The sequence below is a fragment of the Berghia stephanieae genome, chromosome 8, assembly GCF_034508935.2.
Source record: "Berghia stephanieae isolate SIO BIC M18660-M18661 chromosome 8, UCSD_Bste_1.3, whole genome shotgun sequence".
NCBI lineage: Eukaryota > Metazoa > Mollusca > Gastropoda > Nudibranchia > Aeolidiidae > Berghia > Berghia stephanieae.
In genome coordinates, this window is record NC_088367.1 from 6,680,354 (window position 1) to 6,698,863 (window position 18,510).

Here is an 18,510-nt window from a genome sequence, read left to right on the forward strand (position 1 = left end):
AATTAAATTAATTTTTTAAATATGTGTTTTTCCAGAGTAAGGCACAATAGGTGAATTATTACATTAGATTACATTGAGTCATGGAGACATTTCCTCGGAATACCAAGAAATAGAAAACTTCCTATGAAACCAAAACTTTACAAACGAATACTGTGTGAAATGACAAGGGAAAGCACTCGAGATTTTCCCACTGGTTTGTGTTTGGTTATTCTTACGGCATTGATGACTCTCTCTCTCTCTCTCTCTCTCTCTCTCTCTCTCTCTCTCTCTCTCTCTCTCTCTCTCTCTTTCTCCCACTCTCTCACTCTCTCTCACTCTCTCTATCTATCTCTCTCTCCCTATCTATCTATCTATCTATCTCTTTCTTTCCTTCTCTCTCTCTCTCTCTCTCTCTCACTCACTCTTCTCTCTCACTCTTTCTTTCTCTCTCTCTCTCTCACTCTATCTATCTCACTCTCTCTCACTCACTCTCTCTATCTATCTCTCTCTCTCCCTCTCTCTCTCTCTCTCTCTCTCTCTATCTATCTATCTATCTATCTATATATATATATATATATGTATATATATATATATATATATATTTCTTTCTCTCTCTCTCTCTCTCTCTCTCTCTCTCTCTCTCTCTCACTACCTTTCTTTCTCTCTCTCTCTCACTCTCTCTCCTATATATATATTTATATATATATATATATATATATATATATATATATATATATATATATATATATATATAAGACACTTGAGCTTTTATATAGAGCAATATCCACTAAACGTGCTTAAAGCGCTTTAGAGGGGTTCCCTGATGTCAACAGCAACACTTAACATGTAGAAGTAGAACCACACATGCCGTCTGTTATACGATAGCATTTTTTTTAGACAGAGACAACGCTGTTAACGGTCAGGTACCTACTCATTATACACCTGAGTATGGTGAGTAAAGATCCTTTTCAGAGAACTCAACTATGCGTTGAGAGAGGCTCGAACCTAGGACCTCCCGATCCGAAAGCGAGTATCATACCACAAGACTACAAAGCCGCACAAGATATATATCTTTATTTATTTTTATCTCGGACTCTCTCCCTTTATCTCTCTTTGTTTCTACGCGGTGAATACGCTTCAGCAGTCGTGACGTCACTTCCCTCGTAATGACGCATGGTAACTTAGTAACTGGCTCTAAACTATCGGAACAATGGCGGACGCCCTTATGAAATATTTCTCCGACGAGCATAAAAGCGTATCCAGAGGGAAAAAAAACCTGATCATGTTTTGACTTTTACACATTCTGATCACAAGACATGTGAAAAGTTCTAGCCAGCATGAAGAATAAAAAGTACTGATTTTCTTTGTTTAGAACCACGATGGCCGCCGTTGCTGGGAGACGTGACATCAGACTATTGAATCCAATTGCAAAACAGATATGTATTATTTTGCCATGGCTGTAGTAATTCATGTCCCATTTTCATTTTTCTCCCTCCTCGCCCCCCCCCCCCCCTCACCCCCACCCCTCCACCCTCAACCTTCCCCTCCTCCAATCTAATCCCACAACCCCTTTAGCTCTTACAATACGGTTCAAACCCGACCATCAAGCTAGAGGATAGACTTGTGTACCCACTCAACGAAACCGTGCACCTGCCCTCCTTGCACGGCGCTGGCAGTGAAAGCGTTCTCGGGTGGGACTGGTTCCATACCAACAACAACAACAACAACAATATCAGCAACGTATATTTCGATGCTAATTGCCCCAATGACTACAACAACAACAACAACAGCAACAACAATAACAATAACCTCGGCAGCGGCCATAACAACAACTTTAACGAATACAAGAATAACATTACCACTTTAGACTTCAACAACAACAACAACAACAACAACAACAACAACAACAACAACAACAACAGCAACTACAGCTACTGCAATAAAAACAGAAGCAACACCAAAGTTATTTTAGACCTTGGCGAGAGAAACCCTTCCAGTAGAACATCTCAAAACGGATTCCACTACAACATCCCTGTGTTCCTGGCATCTATCAAAGCGGAGCAGACGCCTCATCCCCAGCCCAACCAACCCCACTTGCATCAGCAACGTCGGTCGATACCGCTATCATCATCATCAACTACATCATCTCCGCCATCATCATCTTTATCATCGTTGTCGTTATCATCACTTCGTAACATGCCTTCAAAGGCTACAGTAACAACGGCAGCAATAATGGCAGACTCACAAACATCGCCATTATCATCATCGTCATCGAACTCGACATTCAAATCAGAGCCGTCTTCAGAACCAGCAGAATTGTCATCTTCCTCCTCCCCCTCCTCCTCTCCCTCCTCGCCACCGTCATCATCACAAATCATCACATCCTCTTCGCCCATACTTATAACATTACCGTCATCCTCATCACTATCATCGTCATCGTCACCATCATCATCATCATTATCATCATCATCATCATCATTATCATCTTCACCATCATCGGCATCCAGATCACCCTTATCAACAACAGCAATAACAACTCCATCATCATTCAGCGAGACGAACTACAGCCCCAGTCGTGACAAACTCTATCTTGTCAACAATTTCACACAAAGCAAAAGTATTTTATTCACCACCAACGATGACCATTCGCCAACCACCAACACCAACGCCAACAGCAGTAGTAACAGCATCGCCATTGGTTCCCTAAATATGATGAACATCCTCAGTGACTACAACGCTGAAAATATCCAAATGCGCGACCACAGTGGTGACATCCAGGATGACTGCCCGGACATGGAGGACACCAACAGCCACAGCCTCTTCGGACACTGGAACACCAGCAGCAGTGACTCCTTTTCCAGAAAGCCTCTCCCAGACATTTGGTCGACATTTGGCCACTCGTCTCCCAAGAGCAGCGCGTTCGTGACGGGTGTGAATTGTGACGTCGCCAATGTGCACTTGATGACGTCAGATGCACTGGATGACGATGACTTTAGCTTTGTCAATCTTCGAGATGTTTCCATATGTCCTTGTAAGTGGAGGTGTGTTGTGTGTGTGTGTGTGTGTGTGTGTGTGTGTGTGCTATAGACATGACGTACAACTTGTATGGGTCTTTGAGGTAGAAAATGATGATGGTGTTGATGATGATGATGATGATGATGATGATGATGAGGATGATGATGATGATGATGATGATGATGATGATGATGATGATGATGATGAGGATGATGAGGATGATGATGATGATGATGATGATGATGAATGATGATGATGAGGATGATGATGATGATGATGATGATGATGATGATGATGAGGATAATGTTGTTGATGATGATGATGATGATGATGATGATGATGATGATGATGATGATGATGATGATGATGATGATGATGATGATGATGATGATGATGATGATGAGGATAATGTTGTTGATGATGATGATGATGATGATGATGATGATGATGAGGATGATGATGATGATGATGATGATGATGATGATGATGATGATGATGATGATGATGATGATGATGATGATGATGATGAGGATAATGTTGTTGATGATGATGATGATGATGATGATGATGATGATGATGATGATAATGATGGTGGTGGTGTGGTGGTCGTGGTGGTGTTGGTGGTGGTGTTGGTGGTGGTGTTGGTGGTGGTGTTGGTGGTGGTGTTGGTGGTGGTGGCTGTTAGAAGCTGTGGAATGTATTAAAAGTAATAAACAAAAAAGAATAGAACAGCTTCAAAAAATAGAAATGAACAACAAATACAGAACGTTTCGGACTTAAAACCCCTCTTCAGCTAACAATAACAACAACAACAACAAAAACAGTGAAAACATTAAATACATTATGTTTTATATTTTTCATTGTCTTGTGTTGGTTGAAGAAGGGTTTTGAGGTCGAAACGTTCCTTGTTTGGTATTGTGTTATTTATTTTTTGAAGGTGTAATATTATACAGGTTTAGAGTGACCCAATGACCAATGCTTTAGAACATCGACTTAAGCGACATCGACTTATGTGGAGTTTTTTTTGTTTTTTTTTTTACTAATGTTATATAGGAAGAAGGGGGAGGGACCAAGAAAAAAATCGACTTGGGTAAAAATCGACTTAAGCAAGGTCGCCATATCCAGAGTGCACTGTAGGTATTTGCTTGTCCAATGTGTATTATGTGGGGGCAACGTGGCTCGGAGTTACGGTCCTTGCTTCGTACCCAAAAGGTACCGAGTTCGACTACCTGCCTCGTCGTGCGACCTTGAGCAAGTCACCTAGCCCTAGCTCACTTTGCGGCGCTACACTGCGGCTAACGCCTGGGTTATTCCAGTCTTCCCTTGGGATAGATAGACCCTAAAGACAAATTTTCCCCTGGGGATGAATAAAGGGAATTTTATTATTTGATTATATTGTTATTATTAAATCCTCATCAACGCGTTCTTGACCAATCGAAATCGAATTCATTCTTTTTTCAGTCGAAGACGAAATCATCACCAATTTCTTGAATGAGCAATCACCGTGTTCGGATGAAGACGAAGGCTCGCAAATGTTGAGTGACTGTGGTAAGCCTTACTTTTTGACTTTATTGGAAATGATCAGAATTGGGGGTGGGGGGAGGGGGTCAATTTAATAAGAAGATCTCTCTGTTGTCGATCCTCAATGAAAACAAAGAAATCAACGCAGATTTTAATTTGGGCTATAAAAGTTCATTTTTTAACGTTTCTTTCACCTCGAGATAATATCCTATTTGTCATTTGTCCATTTCGATGGTTGATCACAAATTATTGTGTAAAAATTAACAAGATTTTGTTGTTGTGTAATCCAAGGTAGACAACCCGATAAATACAGCTTGGTGTATTCTATTTCATAGTGCTTTCCCATGAGTTAGCTTATTTCGTGTATTCGATAGAGTTGTCTTACTTGGTATTTATTTACCCGGAAGTAAGAAACAAAAGTATGTCTTTGATGCTGGAATGATCATGTCTAACAAGCTACAACATGTGTTCTTGTTGCCCTGAACCCTTAGATTTACGAATACCAAGCAAGAAAGACAAAGATTTATCATTGATTACGGTTTCAAATACTATAGGTAAAGTTTGATTCATGAAAATATTAGTTACAGATGTGTTTTCGTCGGTGTTCAAAGTTGTGGCCAAGTCAGCGGAACAATGCGGATGTGAAATGTAGAAGTTGGTCATAGACAGGATGTTATTCTTTATTTTCGAAACTCGAACCGTCAGTTACCTATCGTCTCATTGAATTATTCTTCTGTGTGTTAATATATTTTTAGTATCATGATAATTCAACTCATTAATGGATTGTCTTTCATGCTTTGATGCTCCTCTCCTACCTGTTCCTATGAAATTATGTTTACGTTGGCAACCACACCCTTCATTCATATTCATATTGCCAACTATAGACTCCATATTACAATGAAGACTGATTTAGAAGATTCTCAATGGCTCACTGGTTGTCTGAGTGTGTCAGCTCTTTGTAAATGTTCAATTCAAGAGTATTCAATCTTTACATGAATTAAAATACGTTGTGAAAACAGTTAAGTATGAATATGAAGCTGTCAGCTGAACTGAGAATACTGAGAAATTTAGTTTTAGTAACTCCATTTTGTCTGTTCGCCAATAGTATAAGTATAATAATATAGAACATCTTTGAGGGGGGGGGGGACTGATTATCTTTTTCTTTTCTTCAACAAAACGTTAAACATAAATGAACGTTAGACCATTTTCTTTACAAATAAATAATAAATGAATTAATGGTAGCCAATATTTGTTTTAACAGGCTACAGCTCTGATCACACAACCACACAGTCTTCTCCGACCTCCATTGATAGTTCCAGTGATTGGTCGGGAACGTATGAGAACGATCCTAGATTGCCAGTCTTTAATGAAATTCAGGTTTGTTACAGCAGAATTATTGTTCTCGTATTATTATTATTATTATTATTATTATTATTATTATTATTATTATTATTATTATTATTATTATTATTACTATTATTATTATTATTATTATTATTATTATTATTAATGTTATTATTTTTATTACTATTATTATTATTGTTATTATCAGAATTGTTGTTCTCGTATTATTATTATTATTATTATTATTATTATTATTATTATTATTATTATTATTATTATTATTATTATTGTAAGATATGCTTTAAGTGTTCTTTATAAGGGGGGGGGGGTCATATGACCACTTTTGCTCTGGTTATTAAAATTCATTTCTTTTACTTATTTTTTTATATTTTACTTTCACAGCAACCAGTCTCCACTCCAGAATCAGTAAAACGTCCCCGCAAGACTCCCTCACCCCGTCAGAAACGAAAGTCATCAGATAGTCCACCCACCCATGATAAGGAGAGAAAGAAGCCGGGCCGAAAACCTGGTCAAGGTGAATAGTCTTGAGTTAACGTGTGTTATTTTATTGCCTCAGTCTAATGTGTTATTTCATTGCCTCAGTCTAAAGGTCTTTTTGGTTGTCATTAATTATGATGCAGAATTATTGTTCTTGACTCCAACATGAGTGAAATATGTTGATAAACAGCCCATTCATGTGAATACGACAGATTTAAGCCATAACTTGGAGGACCTGATGTCTCTTAATAGATTTTTATTATTATTATAAATAAATAAATAAAATTCCCTTTATTCATCCCATAGGGGAAATTTGTCTCTAGGGTCTATTCCAAGGGAAGACTGGAATAACCCAGGCGTCAGCCGCAGTGCAGCGCCGCAATTTAAGCTAGGGCAAGGTGATTTTCTCAAGACATCGGGGGGTGATCAAACTCGGTACCTTTCGGGTGCGAAGCAAAGACGGTACCATTGAGCCATGCTGGCCCCCTTATTGTTATTATTATTATCATATATTTATTATTATTATTATTATTATTATTATTATTATTATTATTATTATTATTATTATTATTATATTATTATTATTATTATTATTATCATTATCATTATTATTATTATTATTATTATTATCATTATTATTATCATTATTATTATTATTATCATTATTATTATTATTATTATTATTATTATTATTATTATCATTATTATTATTATTATTATTATTATTATTATTATTATTATTATTATTATTATTATTATTATATTTATTATTATATCCTCAGTGTCCAATGTCCTGCATTTATGGGAATTTATGCGTGACCTCCTTCTCGACCCCTCAGTCTCGGATGGAATTATCCAGTGGATATCCAAAGCCGAAGGTGTCTTCCGAGTTGTTGATTCGTCAGAGGTAGCACGCTTGTGGGGTCAGAAGAAGAACAATAAGAAGGAAATGACGTATGAAAAACTTAGCAGATCTCTTAGGTAAGAAGACAGCTACCTGTTTGTTGTTATGTCATCATGAATCATGCCCTGAAAATTGAATTTAAGATCTAGACATGGGTGCAAGAGTGCCGGCTACAGCCGGCCTACCGGCCGATTGGATTACCGAAAAAAACGTCGCTGGCTTTTTGCGATTTGGATTTGATTGCTTTTTTTTTTTGATTTTTTTTTCATTTATTTTTTTTTTCTTTAGGTCCCAACAATCGTGTCGGGTACGTCCATATGATTAAGCGAAACTTTTGAATCACAATGCTACTGTGATCCGGAAGTGATAGTTATATTATTAAATTTGAACCGGAAGTTGATTAGAGAAGAAATGAAAGTTGACCCAGACAAAAACACAGTGTGTTTTAACTTCTTCTTGAATCTTGCAGGCTTTTTCAGATTATATGTCTGGTCATAAGTAGACTTGCAGGCTTTTTGAGGTCCGCTTGCTTGCACCCATGCTTATCTGTCGGTGTATTTTGTTGAGGAATGACTGTGTTTCCTAAACTGCAAGAAATCCAATTTTTGTCATCCAGATCATTTCGGCGATATCTGACTCGCCAAATCATAACACTACAGAGCAATCGCATGAACAGATGTAATCCGTTCATAGACTTTGGGCGTAAAATTTGGATTTTTTTTTTTTACCCTACAGATTAAGACGTGTAAACCAACATTTTAGAGGAAAAGCGATGAAAATGTTTTTTAAAACTGAGAAATGAATAACTATCTGATCTGAAATTCACTGCATTAATCCTAAAGCATTTTGACGTAATGACTTACAAATTAGAGTAGAAGTCCTGTAAATCGATTCCTTACCAATGTTTATTTTCTTGAAATTTGGATTTTTGTCCCATAAAATATACAAATCATTTGCATATTGGATGTGCCAGCTCCAATACCAGATCCAGGCAAGGGGGGGGGGGGGGTTCACTTATGATTTGCATTCAAACTAAAACCAAAAAACGCCCGTCACAGACCAGAGTTAGTTGCTATGCAAGGCTCTTGTGCACCATATTGACACAGAGAGTTTGATATTTCAGTGAAACATTATTAAAATAGAGAAAGCCGTACTTTCAGGAGAAAATTTGTATCCATTAAGTTTTTAAATAAGAAACTAAAATAAAAAAACAAAAGTATTATCTTACAATCATTTATTCTACTCAACACATTAAGTTGTCTTGGTTTTTTTAGTGTTTTGTTTCTTTGGGGTTTTTTTATTTTTCTTTTTGTTTTTTGTTTTTTTCTTTTTTTGTTTTTAGAGGGGGGGGCGTAGGACTTTTTTGCTTTTTTGTTTGTTTTTGGGGGGGTTTTTTTCCCTGTTTTTATTTTTGTTTTGTTTTTTTTTTTTCATTATAAAAAATTATTTTCAACATATGTTAAATTAAGTGTTCTTACAGTGACATTTTATTGCTTGAAGTTGAAGTATCAAACAATGATGATATTGTAGGTTATTGAGTGATGATTTGATTTTGTTATCTCCCTTAAACTGCCTTGCTGCTATCTAAACTACCTTTGTTTGGAATCATGTTTTCTGAATAATCGAATTTCCTGGAAACAGGAAGTTAAATTTGACCAGAGTTGGTTTTTAGGAAATCAAGTTTCATTCCTGTTCGAAACATTTTATATTGACTATAAATTAAATTGTGCGATTTTTTTTTTTTTTAATTTTAATTTTTATGATATAGTATTTTGAACCATGAAAAAGAATGTTTTAATAATTAAGCTTTAGATTATCTGTGTTTTTGTATGCTATATTTTCTTTCTTTTCTTTCTTTTCTTATCTTTTCTTTTTCTTTTCTTTTCTTTTCTTTTCTTTTCTTTTCTTTTCTTTTCTTTTCTTTTTTTTTTTTTTTTTTTTTTTTTTTTTTTTTTTTTTTTTTTTTTTTTTTTTTATTTAAAAAACATTTTTTTTAATCATCAGACAAGTGAGTGGCAATTTTCAGGGTCGATTTTTGCTGTCACCTGAGAGGAAAGTTGTTGGCCTGCTTTTTGTTTTGTTTTGTTTTTTATTTGAGAAGTTTGTGTGTTATCAGCTCTTTTCCTATAGGTTGTTTATAAGTGTTGTAATTAATTATGATCATTTTCTCTTCCACAGGTACTCAAGGTTAGAAGGGTACTTTGACAATCTCCCCAAGGACAAGAATTACCCTAAAAAACTCTGTTTCAAATTTGGTCCCAAATCCCGACATTTCAGCACATAGGAGTGTCGAGTCCATCCATCCACTGAAGGAGTGTCCATCTGCCAACTGGAGACGACCATGTTACGGAATAGAAAGGCAAAGAGTAGTTTTTGGTTTTGTTGTCGATTCAGTTCCAATGGAGAATGGGACTGCTGGATTTATACAGTCACTTGGACTTTGTTCAAAAAGTTGAGGTTGGAATTTATCACTTTGTTACAGCTTTTTTTTTTTAATCTGGAAGTCTGAAGAGTTAGTTTCAACTTATAGAGAGGACGGATTTTTGTCTGGGTTTTGAATGGCAAAGTTTTAACCTTGTTGCACCCCGCCTGCCTTTCGTGATTATTCATGATGATAATTGTTCAGGGATCCAATTTGACTTATCGTTTTTTACCCTCGAGCCTTTAATTCTTCACCGTTAATTAAATGATCGTTATTGATAATGTTATTATTGATATTATTGTTGATATTAATGTTAATGTTATCATATTTGCTCTCATTCCGTTCAGTTGAGTTGAGTTGATGATATCAATATCAATCAGAAAGATTAATTATTTTTACCATCTTTCTTATTGCTTTGTCTTCCTCTTTTTCTTTGTTTAATTTTTTGAAAGAAAACATTTAAAAATGTGTACATACAAAAAAATGGTATATGTAAATAGGAATACATGGTTCTTTAATTCTATTTTTGTTTTCTTGCTTTTAAATTTCATTTTATATTTTTGCAATTGTTTTCATATTTAATGCTGTAAATTGCCTTCCTGATATTTTGATCCAGACTCTATTCCTAAGCTGTGTTATTGTGTCGTATGCCACAGTCTGTTTGTGATTAGTGATACCAGCAAAATATTACCTTTTACAAAGATAGAGCAAAGAGAAGCTCTCTAGAACTATTGAAAACAATTTTCACAAATTGGATATAAGTCACAGGATCAAATGAGCTTCTTCAGCAAACAACAAAATGAGAAATCTTTAAAATGGTGTCTGTTTCGACACAGAAATACCGAGAAATTATTTTGTCAAACTTTGATTTTCTCAGAGTGTTTTCCTCATTTTATTGGATTTTTGAAAAGAGGAAAATGATGATTAATTGTTTGCTGAAGAAAGATTTGAGTCTGAAACAATCTTTGATTTTGTGTTCTTCCCAAGTAAGTTACCTCTGATAAGCCGTTCATTTTGTTCTGTCACTGTCAAGACCGAAGAGATTGGAGTGTCTGCAATTTTAACTGATCCGACGTCTTTCTTTCCTCATCAAGTTTTGTTTATTACTTATGTATGTATACGCATGTTATAGAAGGAAGAGAGAGAGAGTGCATGTGTTTGTGTGTGTGTTGTAAGTAGGTGAGAGATGGAGAGAGAAAGAGAAACACAGAGAGTTTGAGTCGTAATTAAGAGTGAAAGAATGTGAGATTTGGTTCTGTTTACTCTGTTCTCTCGCTTCTAGTTTGTTCATGATCAGAGTAAATTATATTTACTCTGTTCTCTCGCTTCTAGTTTGTTCATGATCAGAGTAAATTATATTTGTCGTGTTATGCCCTAGATAGTGATACAATGTAACCAGATTGCCAGGGGGTGTGGAATCACTTGACTTACATATTTTGGTACGTTTTCATTGCATCGGTACGTTTTCATTGCATACCAGAAAATTTTTCAGGGAAGAGATGGCACATGAGGTTTATGTTATATTGTTGATTAAAGTGTTAACATTGTTGTAAAGTTTGATTCTATATTGTAAACAAAATGTCTTCAAAGTCCTTTCCATTCTCTCATCAGATGATTATTATTGATATTGGTATGGGAAAAATGTATTCCCAGCCGCCCTTCGGAGATGTCAGCTATTAAGAAAGTGGCCTTCGTTTTGCCAATACATGAAAAAAGGGACAGTTTTAAAGGCTTATGAAATGAAAAGTAAGGCTTATTCAGACCTGCCAGACACCCCAGAAAATCCCTTGTTGGCAAATCACAAGTTGGCAGGTCTGCTTCGTGCTATTTTGGGTTACCAAATATTTTATGGTTAAACGGATTGAAAGAGAGAGGATGAATATTGAATGACGTGAATTACCTTCGATGATGTCGTCGAAGAGTCTTGATTATAATTCCCAGTCAAAAGTTGCTGCTTGAAGCTCAATGAAATAAATAACAACAAGGAATATGGATTAGAAGCTTCAATTTATTCACAAAGACAAATGATGTGGACGTTTCGGGTTTGCCTTTTGTCAACAAACCAACTGCTTTGTTTGTTTTTGTTGTTTTTGTTTTGTTTGTTTGTATTGTTTTTGACAAAGAGGGAACGTGAAGCATTTTCATCATTAGTCTTCATTTCATTGCAGCTTTCAGACTCCATTTTGTCCTTTTATTTTTCATTGTTTTTTATTCCTATAGCGGCTCATTAAATTTTTTATTTCATCTTTTCGATTTCACATTTTTGTTTTGAATACAAGCCATAAATAACACCATAAATAACGCCGTTGTTTTCACCTTGACTGGCATCCCGATGGCTGGAAATGCCTTATCATATTTTTGGGGTTTTTTTCCTTCCACTAAGCTCAATCGTGTCAGTCTTTCACTTTTGTATCATATTTTATTTTACACAAATTTTTTACTATCCTCGTTCCTTACACAGATACAGATGATAATAATATTAATAATAAAACTGTTCCTCACCCTTGATGGTCAGCTTCAGATATATGCGCTTTTTTTTTTTGCTTTTTTTCTTTTCACACATTTTGTACTTTGTAATACAATTCAATTCCTTTCATTGTCATGATATGTTGCTTATAAATGGTTCAATTGCTTGTGTTGGGAAATAGATATTGTTATCGTAGCGGTCACTTGTCCTGATCAAATCGGGATTGTCGACGAGTTGGCAGATTGGACTGTGTCTATCAATGGAAATGTCCCGCCCCCAGCGTGTCCCAGGATTAGGATTTGTTGACCAGCAGATTAAAACGAGTGCCAGAAATAGTTCTAAATCTAGATTATATCATGTTATAGAATAGACCAAACATTCAGCTGTTTTTGGGTCGTGACGGTATTGCGTGTAAGGGTGACCTGATTTAGCTCTTTGAAAAGTTGGTCACTATGTGTTATGTGTTGAAATAAGAACTGACTGACTATGTGTTATGTGTTGAAACAAGAAGTGACTATGTGTTGTCATGTGTTGAAATAAGAACTGACTATGTGTTGTCATGTGTTGAAATAAGAACTGACTATGTGTTGTTATGTGTTGATATAAGAACTGACTATGTGTTGTTATGTGTTGATATAAGAACTGACTGACTATGTGTCATGTGTTGATACACGAACTAACTGTTGAATTAATTAGACGATCGTGTTTTCGTGGTTGTTTTTTGTTTGTTTGTTTTTTTTTTTGTGGTGTTCAGCCTGGTAGTTATGACAAACTTTGTGTTGTTTTCCGACCCGTTTGAAATTGCATATCATTTAATCAGTAGTTTTGCCAAAAGTACCCAAATTATGAGACAGTTGACACAGATTCCAAAGAGCGTGGAGTTGAGCTAAACTTGTTCCCAGTTTTTTTGTAATTTCCAGGTTCTGTTGTATTATATATATATTATGGTCGCACATTCTTAGGGAGGGGTGAAAGATGTTGTATATGTGAGTTTGAGTTGTAGGACAGCCCCCCCCCCCCCCCCATACTGCCTTTGTGCCTATTGTTAACGTGATGATCCATCCCTTAACTTGAAACATTGATGGGTGAATTAACTATAGTAAATGGTAAATAATGAATTTATGTAGCGCCTAAACATCCACGTTAATCGTGCTCTGTGGCGCTTTACATAATAAAAATAAAAATAAAAATGTTTAAAAACAACAAAATTAAAAATCACGACACTACATGATACATAATAAGCATGCATACAAAAAAGAAAATCAAAACATCTATTTTATGAAAAATAAGTCTCGCGGAACAACTCAGTCTTCAGACATTTCCTGAAAGATGATAAATTTTCACAGGACTTTGTCCAAGGACTAAGTGCGTTCCATAGGCGTGGAGCTATGAATGAAAAGGCTTTTTCACCAAACTATCCCATCAAGCCAAGCTTCTTGATATGAAAATAGGATGACTTTCTTTTTGTTTTGTGTTAAAAATATGAAAAAGGTATGAGCTCCATCCTGGGGTATGGTATTATATAATTACAATGAAATGGTGCAGTCACTCAACGTTTGGCGGTTGAATTGTCACGCGTGTTGCTCAGTGTTTTTCTTATCATTCAGTAAATCTCAGACCAATTGAAATATCATTGGAGGTTTTGGATCTGTGTAAGATAATGTTCCTGTTAGATTTTATCTTGTAGGGGAAAACTATTTATGAGTATTTTTTTGTTTTTGTTTTGTTTGGGGTTTTTTTTCTTTTTCTTTATTATGTTTTGTTTGTTGTTTTTTTTTTTCTTCATGCTAGATAGATCTGATTTTTCAATAATTCTGTCCTTGATAAATTCTGTTTTTCATGTTTGCGGGTCAGGTGCAGATTGTTTTATTATATTTATGTAGTGGTCGTCATTTTCTTCTTCTTCTTCTTCTTCTTCTTCTTCTTCTTCTTCTTCTTCTTCTTTGGGGAGGGTTGGGTCACAGATTTGCTTCCTGTGTTCTTCTATTTACTCAACAATAATTGCCAATTGTGTTCTTGTGCCCCTCACAGTCACTTTGTTTGGATTCTTTGATTTGTTTTGTTTTTGATTTTCGTATATTTTGTGGTTTTTGTTTTGTTTTTTTTTTCCAAATGTTGATCAATCTTGAAAGGTGATAGTTTATTTACTGCTTATATTTTTATACTATTATTATGCTATCTTATTATTGTTATATTATTATATTACTGCTGTTGTAATTATTATATTATTGTTGTTACTCTTATTATCATTATTATAATTAAATGTTTTATATTATAATTGTTGTTGCTATAATTATTATTATTATTATTATTATTATTATTATTATTATTATTATTATTATTATTTTAATATTATTATTATTATTATTAATGATAACTACATCTTCTACAGTACTTGAGTAAGTGACCAGATTAGTACATATGTGACCCACAGGCTCGGTGTGGTGTTGTGGTCGGGTGATTCGAGTGACGAAACGCTGTAATGAAATTGAAATTGATCAGTAGAAAGAAATTACTAATAGGGTTTTCTTGTTTTTTCTTTTTTCTCTTTTTTTACTCTTTATATATTATTATACTATTTTTTTTTGTCACTAAAATATTAATTTAACACCCGGCTCATATTTCCGGCCCATCCTGACCATAAGGTCATTGTTTGGCTTCCAGATCTTTCCATAGAGTAGCGTTTTGAGGCAATGGAACTCATCAGAATAACAATAATAATGTACTCTGATTGGCCCACAGCCAAAGACTCAGTTGCTTCCCCTGAGGTTAAATCACCACATAATATTTTATGCTATTTGATTTGTATGATAGCAGTATTGTTATATATATATAGTTCTTGAAATATATATATATATATATATATATATATATATATATATATATATATATATATATATATATATATATATATATATATATATATATAAATTTATATAGATAGATAGATACTTTTGCCCATGGCTATATATACTTTTGTCCACTGTTATATGTTATACTTTTGTCCAGTTATTTATACTTTTGTCCACTGCTGCTGAAATCAAAGTCAACCGTGACCACCACTGCCTCAAAACGCTATCAGGTCAAGGTGACCTGGATGATATGAAGATTGAATTTGTAACTTTTAAAATGTAAAACGTGTAGTGTGTTAGCAGGGGGCTGTTTTGTTGGGTTTTTGTTGTTTTGTTTTTCCTGCTTTACTTGTTTGTTTTAGATAAGATGAAAGCTTCCGTTCATTGTTTTTGTTATTTATTGTGTTGACCGTGAATTCAGTTGTTAGTCATTCGACTCAGTCATTCTGACGTCATACCGCTTTGGGACTTTGGGTCACAAAATCCCTTTGTTCATGAGATGTTGGGACCTTAAAGTGTTGCTAACAAGTGCTGTGTCCTGATTCGACCTTAAAGTGTCACTAACAAGTGCTATGTCCTGATGCGAGACCTTAGAGTGTTGCTCGCGAGTGATATGTCCTGATGCGACCTTAAAGTGTCACTAACAAGTGCTATGTCCTGATGCGAGACCTTAGAGTGTTGCTCGCGAGTGATATGTCCTGATGCGACCTTAAAGTATCACTAACAAGTGCTATATCCTGATGCGACCTTAGGGTGTGATTCAATACTGAATGTTACTGGACAGGAAGAGAAATGGGTATTATATTACACATTGAATTGAACACATCAACGCTGTGTAAGTTGGAGTGAGTGATGGACTAGTGCCTTCCTTCCATTTGTGATGACCCTGTCATGTGACATTTTGCCCTTTTCCAATGTATGTGTCTGTGTGTGTGTGTGTGTGTGTTTGAATCGATGTGTTCATCTTTGAGGGCATATGTGTGTGTTAGCGCGCGTGCGCTGTCTTCGTCACCTTGTGCCATTATGATTAAAATATAATAATACCATTAATTACTTTTCGTTTGCATACATTAATTGTTCCCATAATAATAATTCTATTGATGAAACGTGTCGGGTTTTTTTTTTTTTCATCTTATTCTTCTGTATTTGAGCGCTTGTTTATGCTTTGGTGTCACGTGATCCTAAATTATTAACATAATACCATATTTGTGATTATTTGTTTCAACTTCCTGTCCTGGGATATTTCATAAAAGTCGTTCGTGGAGTTAAACGTCTGAAGATTAAATTTAAAAAAAACAAAACAAAAAAAAAACAGACAATTATATATATATTGCTGTTGTTGTTGTTCTTCTTCTTCTTCTTCTTCTTCTTCTTCTTCTCTTCTTTTCTTCTTCTTCTTTTCTTCTTCTTCTTCTTCTTTTCTTCTTCTTTTCTTCTTCTTTCTTCTTCTTCTTCTTCTTCTTCTTCTTCTTCTTCTTCTTCTTCTTCTTCTTCTTCTTCTTCTTCTCTACTACTATACTCTACTTACTACTCTACTACTACTACTATACTTCTTCTTCTTCTTCTTCTCTACTACTACTACTACTACTACTACTACTACTACTACTACTACTACTACTACTACTACTACTTACTTACTACTACTACTACTACTACTACTACTACTACACAACTTACTACTACTACTACTACTACTACTACTACTACTATACTACTAACTACACTACTACTACAAGTATTACTACTACTACTACTACTACTACTACTACTACTACTACTACTACTACTACCACTACTACCACTACTACTACTACTACTACTACTACTTTGTTGTTTCTTCTTCATTTAACTTTATTAAGCCTTCCAGCTTGTGGTCTTCAAATCGTTAAAATCCCATTTGATTTTTATTCCTTTTCACATTACTAATATTATTGTTATTTCCATTACCAGTTGATCACGTGACTTTGTTTTGTTTCAAATTACCTACGGATAATATAAATATCTATATAATATACAACATTCCACGCTGAGTGATTTATAATATAATATAAATAATATAAATACGATATATAACATGATTGCTTTATGTCTTAGTAACAACGATTCTGATCATCATTAAAAATGATGCTGTTATTATTAGTGTTAAAACTTTATCTTTTCGTTTATTTCTCTTGAAAATAGAAATACTTTTGTCATGAATAAATATATTATGTCTAAATGAACGTTTGTTGTTGCCGCTGTTCAATCTATTTAGCTTGCTTTTACTTTTATCTTAAAACCAGAAAAATGGTGCTCCGGAAAACTGGCGTTACACTTCCAGTCAGATTGGAACCACTCTATGGGGTTCCTGGCCTCCCATAGTGGGCAGGGGGGTACTTGCTGTGTCTTCTATCCCCCTATACCTGTTTTCCAATTGCATTCTGTCTTTGTTTTGGAATGAGATTACTTAGTTTTGCCCTGTCTCTGACCAGAGACCTTGGCTGGGAGGGAAACAGTTGAATGTATAGTTATAGTTTTGGGAGATAATATTTTTTCCTTGTAAATCATCTCTCTGTTATGTACTATTTTTTTTTTTAATCAAATGATTTGTAAACATTTGAGTGTATTTCTCTTAGTGGGTTCTTGTGCTGGTGTCTGGGTGAGACTTTTAGGCGATCTCAAACCTGATAGTGTGCTCTTGGACTCTACATCTGCTCCTTATTTGAAGCAATTCCCCCTTGTCTTCCTTTTTCCTCAAGCCTTTTAATTGTACATCTAGAATGTTTTTACTATCCAATTTCCTTCCTTTTTACCGGCGCTGATATGAGATAGATGTGTCGCAAGCGCCATAAAACCCTTAAAAACTTAACAAAAACAAAACGGATTGGAACCAGTATTCTATCCTCACACGTGTTTTCCCTATTGGAAAGAGAAAGTTCGTGATCATAATATATGTTATGTGCGGTTATGTGGTCCAGTGGTATGACACTCTCTATCGGATCCTAAGGTCTTTGGGTTCGAGCCTTGCTCAGCGCATAGTTGAGTCCTTGGAGAAGGCTCTTTAATGACATTCTCTCACCGTACTCAGGTTCAAAATGAGTACCTGGTCGTTAATAGCGTCTGAAAAAAAATTGTAATATCGCCTAACAGGCGTCATGTCTCGTTCTTCGTGTTAAATATTGTTGTTGGCCAGGGACCCATTGTAAAGCGCTTTGAGCACGTTTAGTGGATATTGCGCTGTGTAAAAGCTCAATAATCTAATGGCTTCGGTCCGTTGCTCTACAATTTAACCCCCCGACCCCCACCTCTACACAGTTTTCTAACCTTCCTACCAGGTCTATTGTTGTATGTGTGTGATATCTATCCATTTCCACAGGCCAATTCACCGTGGCCTTCGTAAAGTTATGGCCTGATACCGTAGCCATCGTTATGTTTATAGCCTGATACTGAAATCCAAAAGGACTGGCAGTTTGACGTCATTATTTGTTTTTTGCACCGCTTAGTGAGTTGTCATTAGTAGAGCTCATGG

At 35.2% G+C, this 18,510-nt stretch overlaps 1 protein-coding gene across 1 annotated transcript in view; it reads left to right on the top strand.

The window, feature by feature from the left end:
• Positions 1-13,412, top strand: part of LOC144977953 (uncharacterized) — a 69,937-nt gene extending 56,525 nt beyond the window's left edge. The window contains exons 3-8 of the mRNA XM_078923362.1: positions 1,555-3,010; positions 4,456-4,542; positions 5,777-5,892; positions 6,262-6,394; positions 7,140-7,338; positions 9,440-13,412. Coding sequence (XP_078779488.1) covers positions 1,555-3,010; positions 4,456-4,542; positions 5,777-5,892; positions 6,262-6,394; positions 7,140-7,338; positions 9,440-9,545 — 2,097 coding nt within the window. The 3' untranslated portion in view covers positions 9,546-13,412. The remainder of the gene's footprint in view (positions 1-1,554; positions 3,011-4,455; positions 4,543-5,776; positions 5,893-6,261; positions 6,395-7,139; positions 7,339-9,439) is intronic.
• Positions 13,413-18,510: the final 5,098 nt, after the last annotated feature.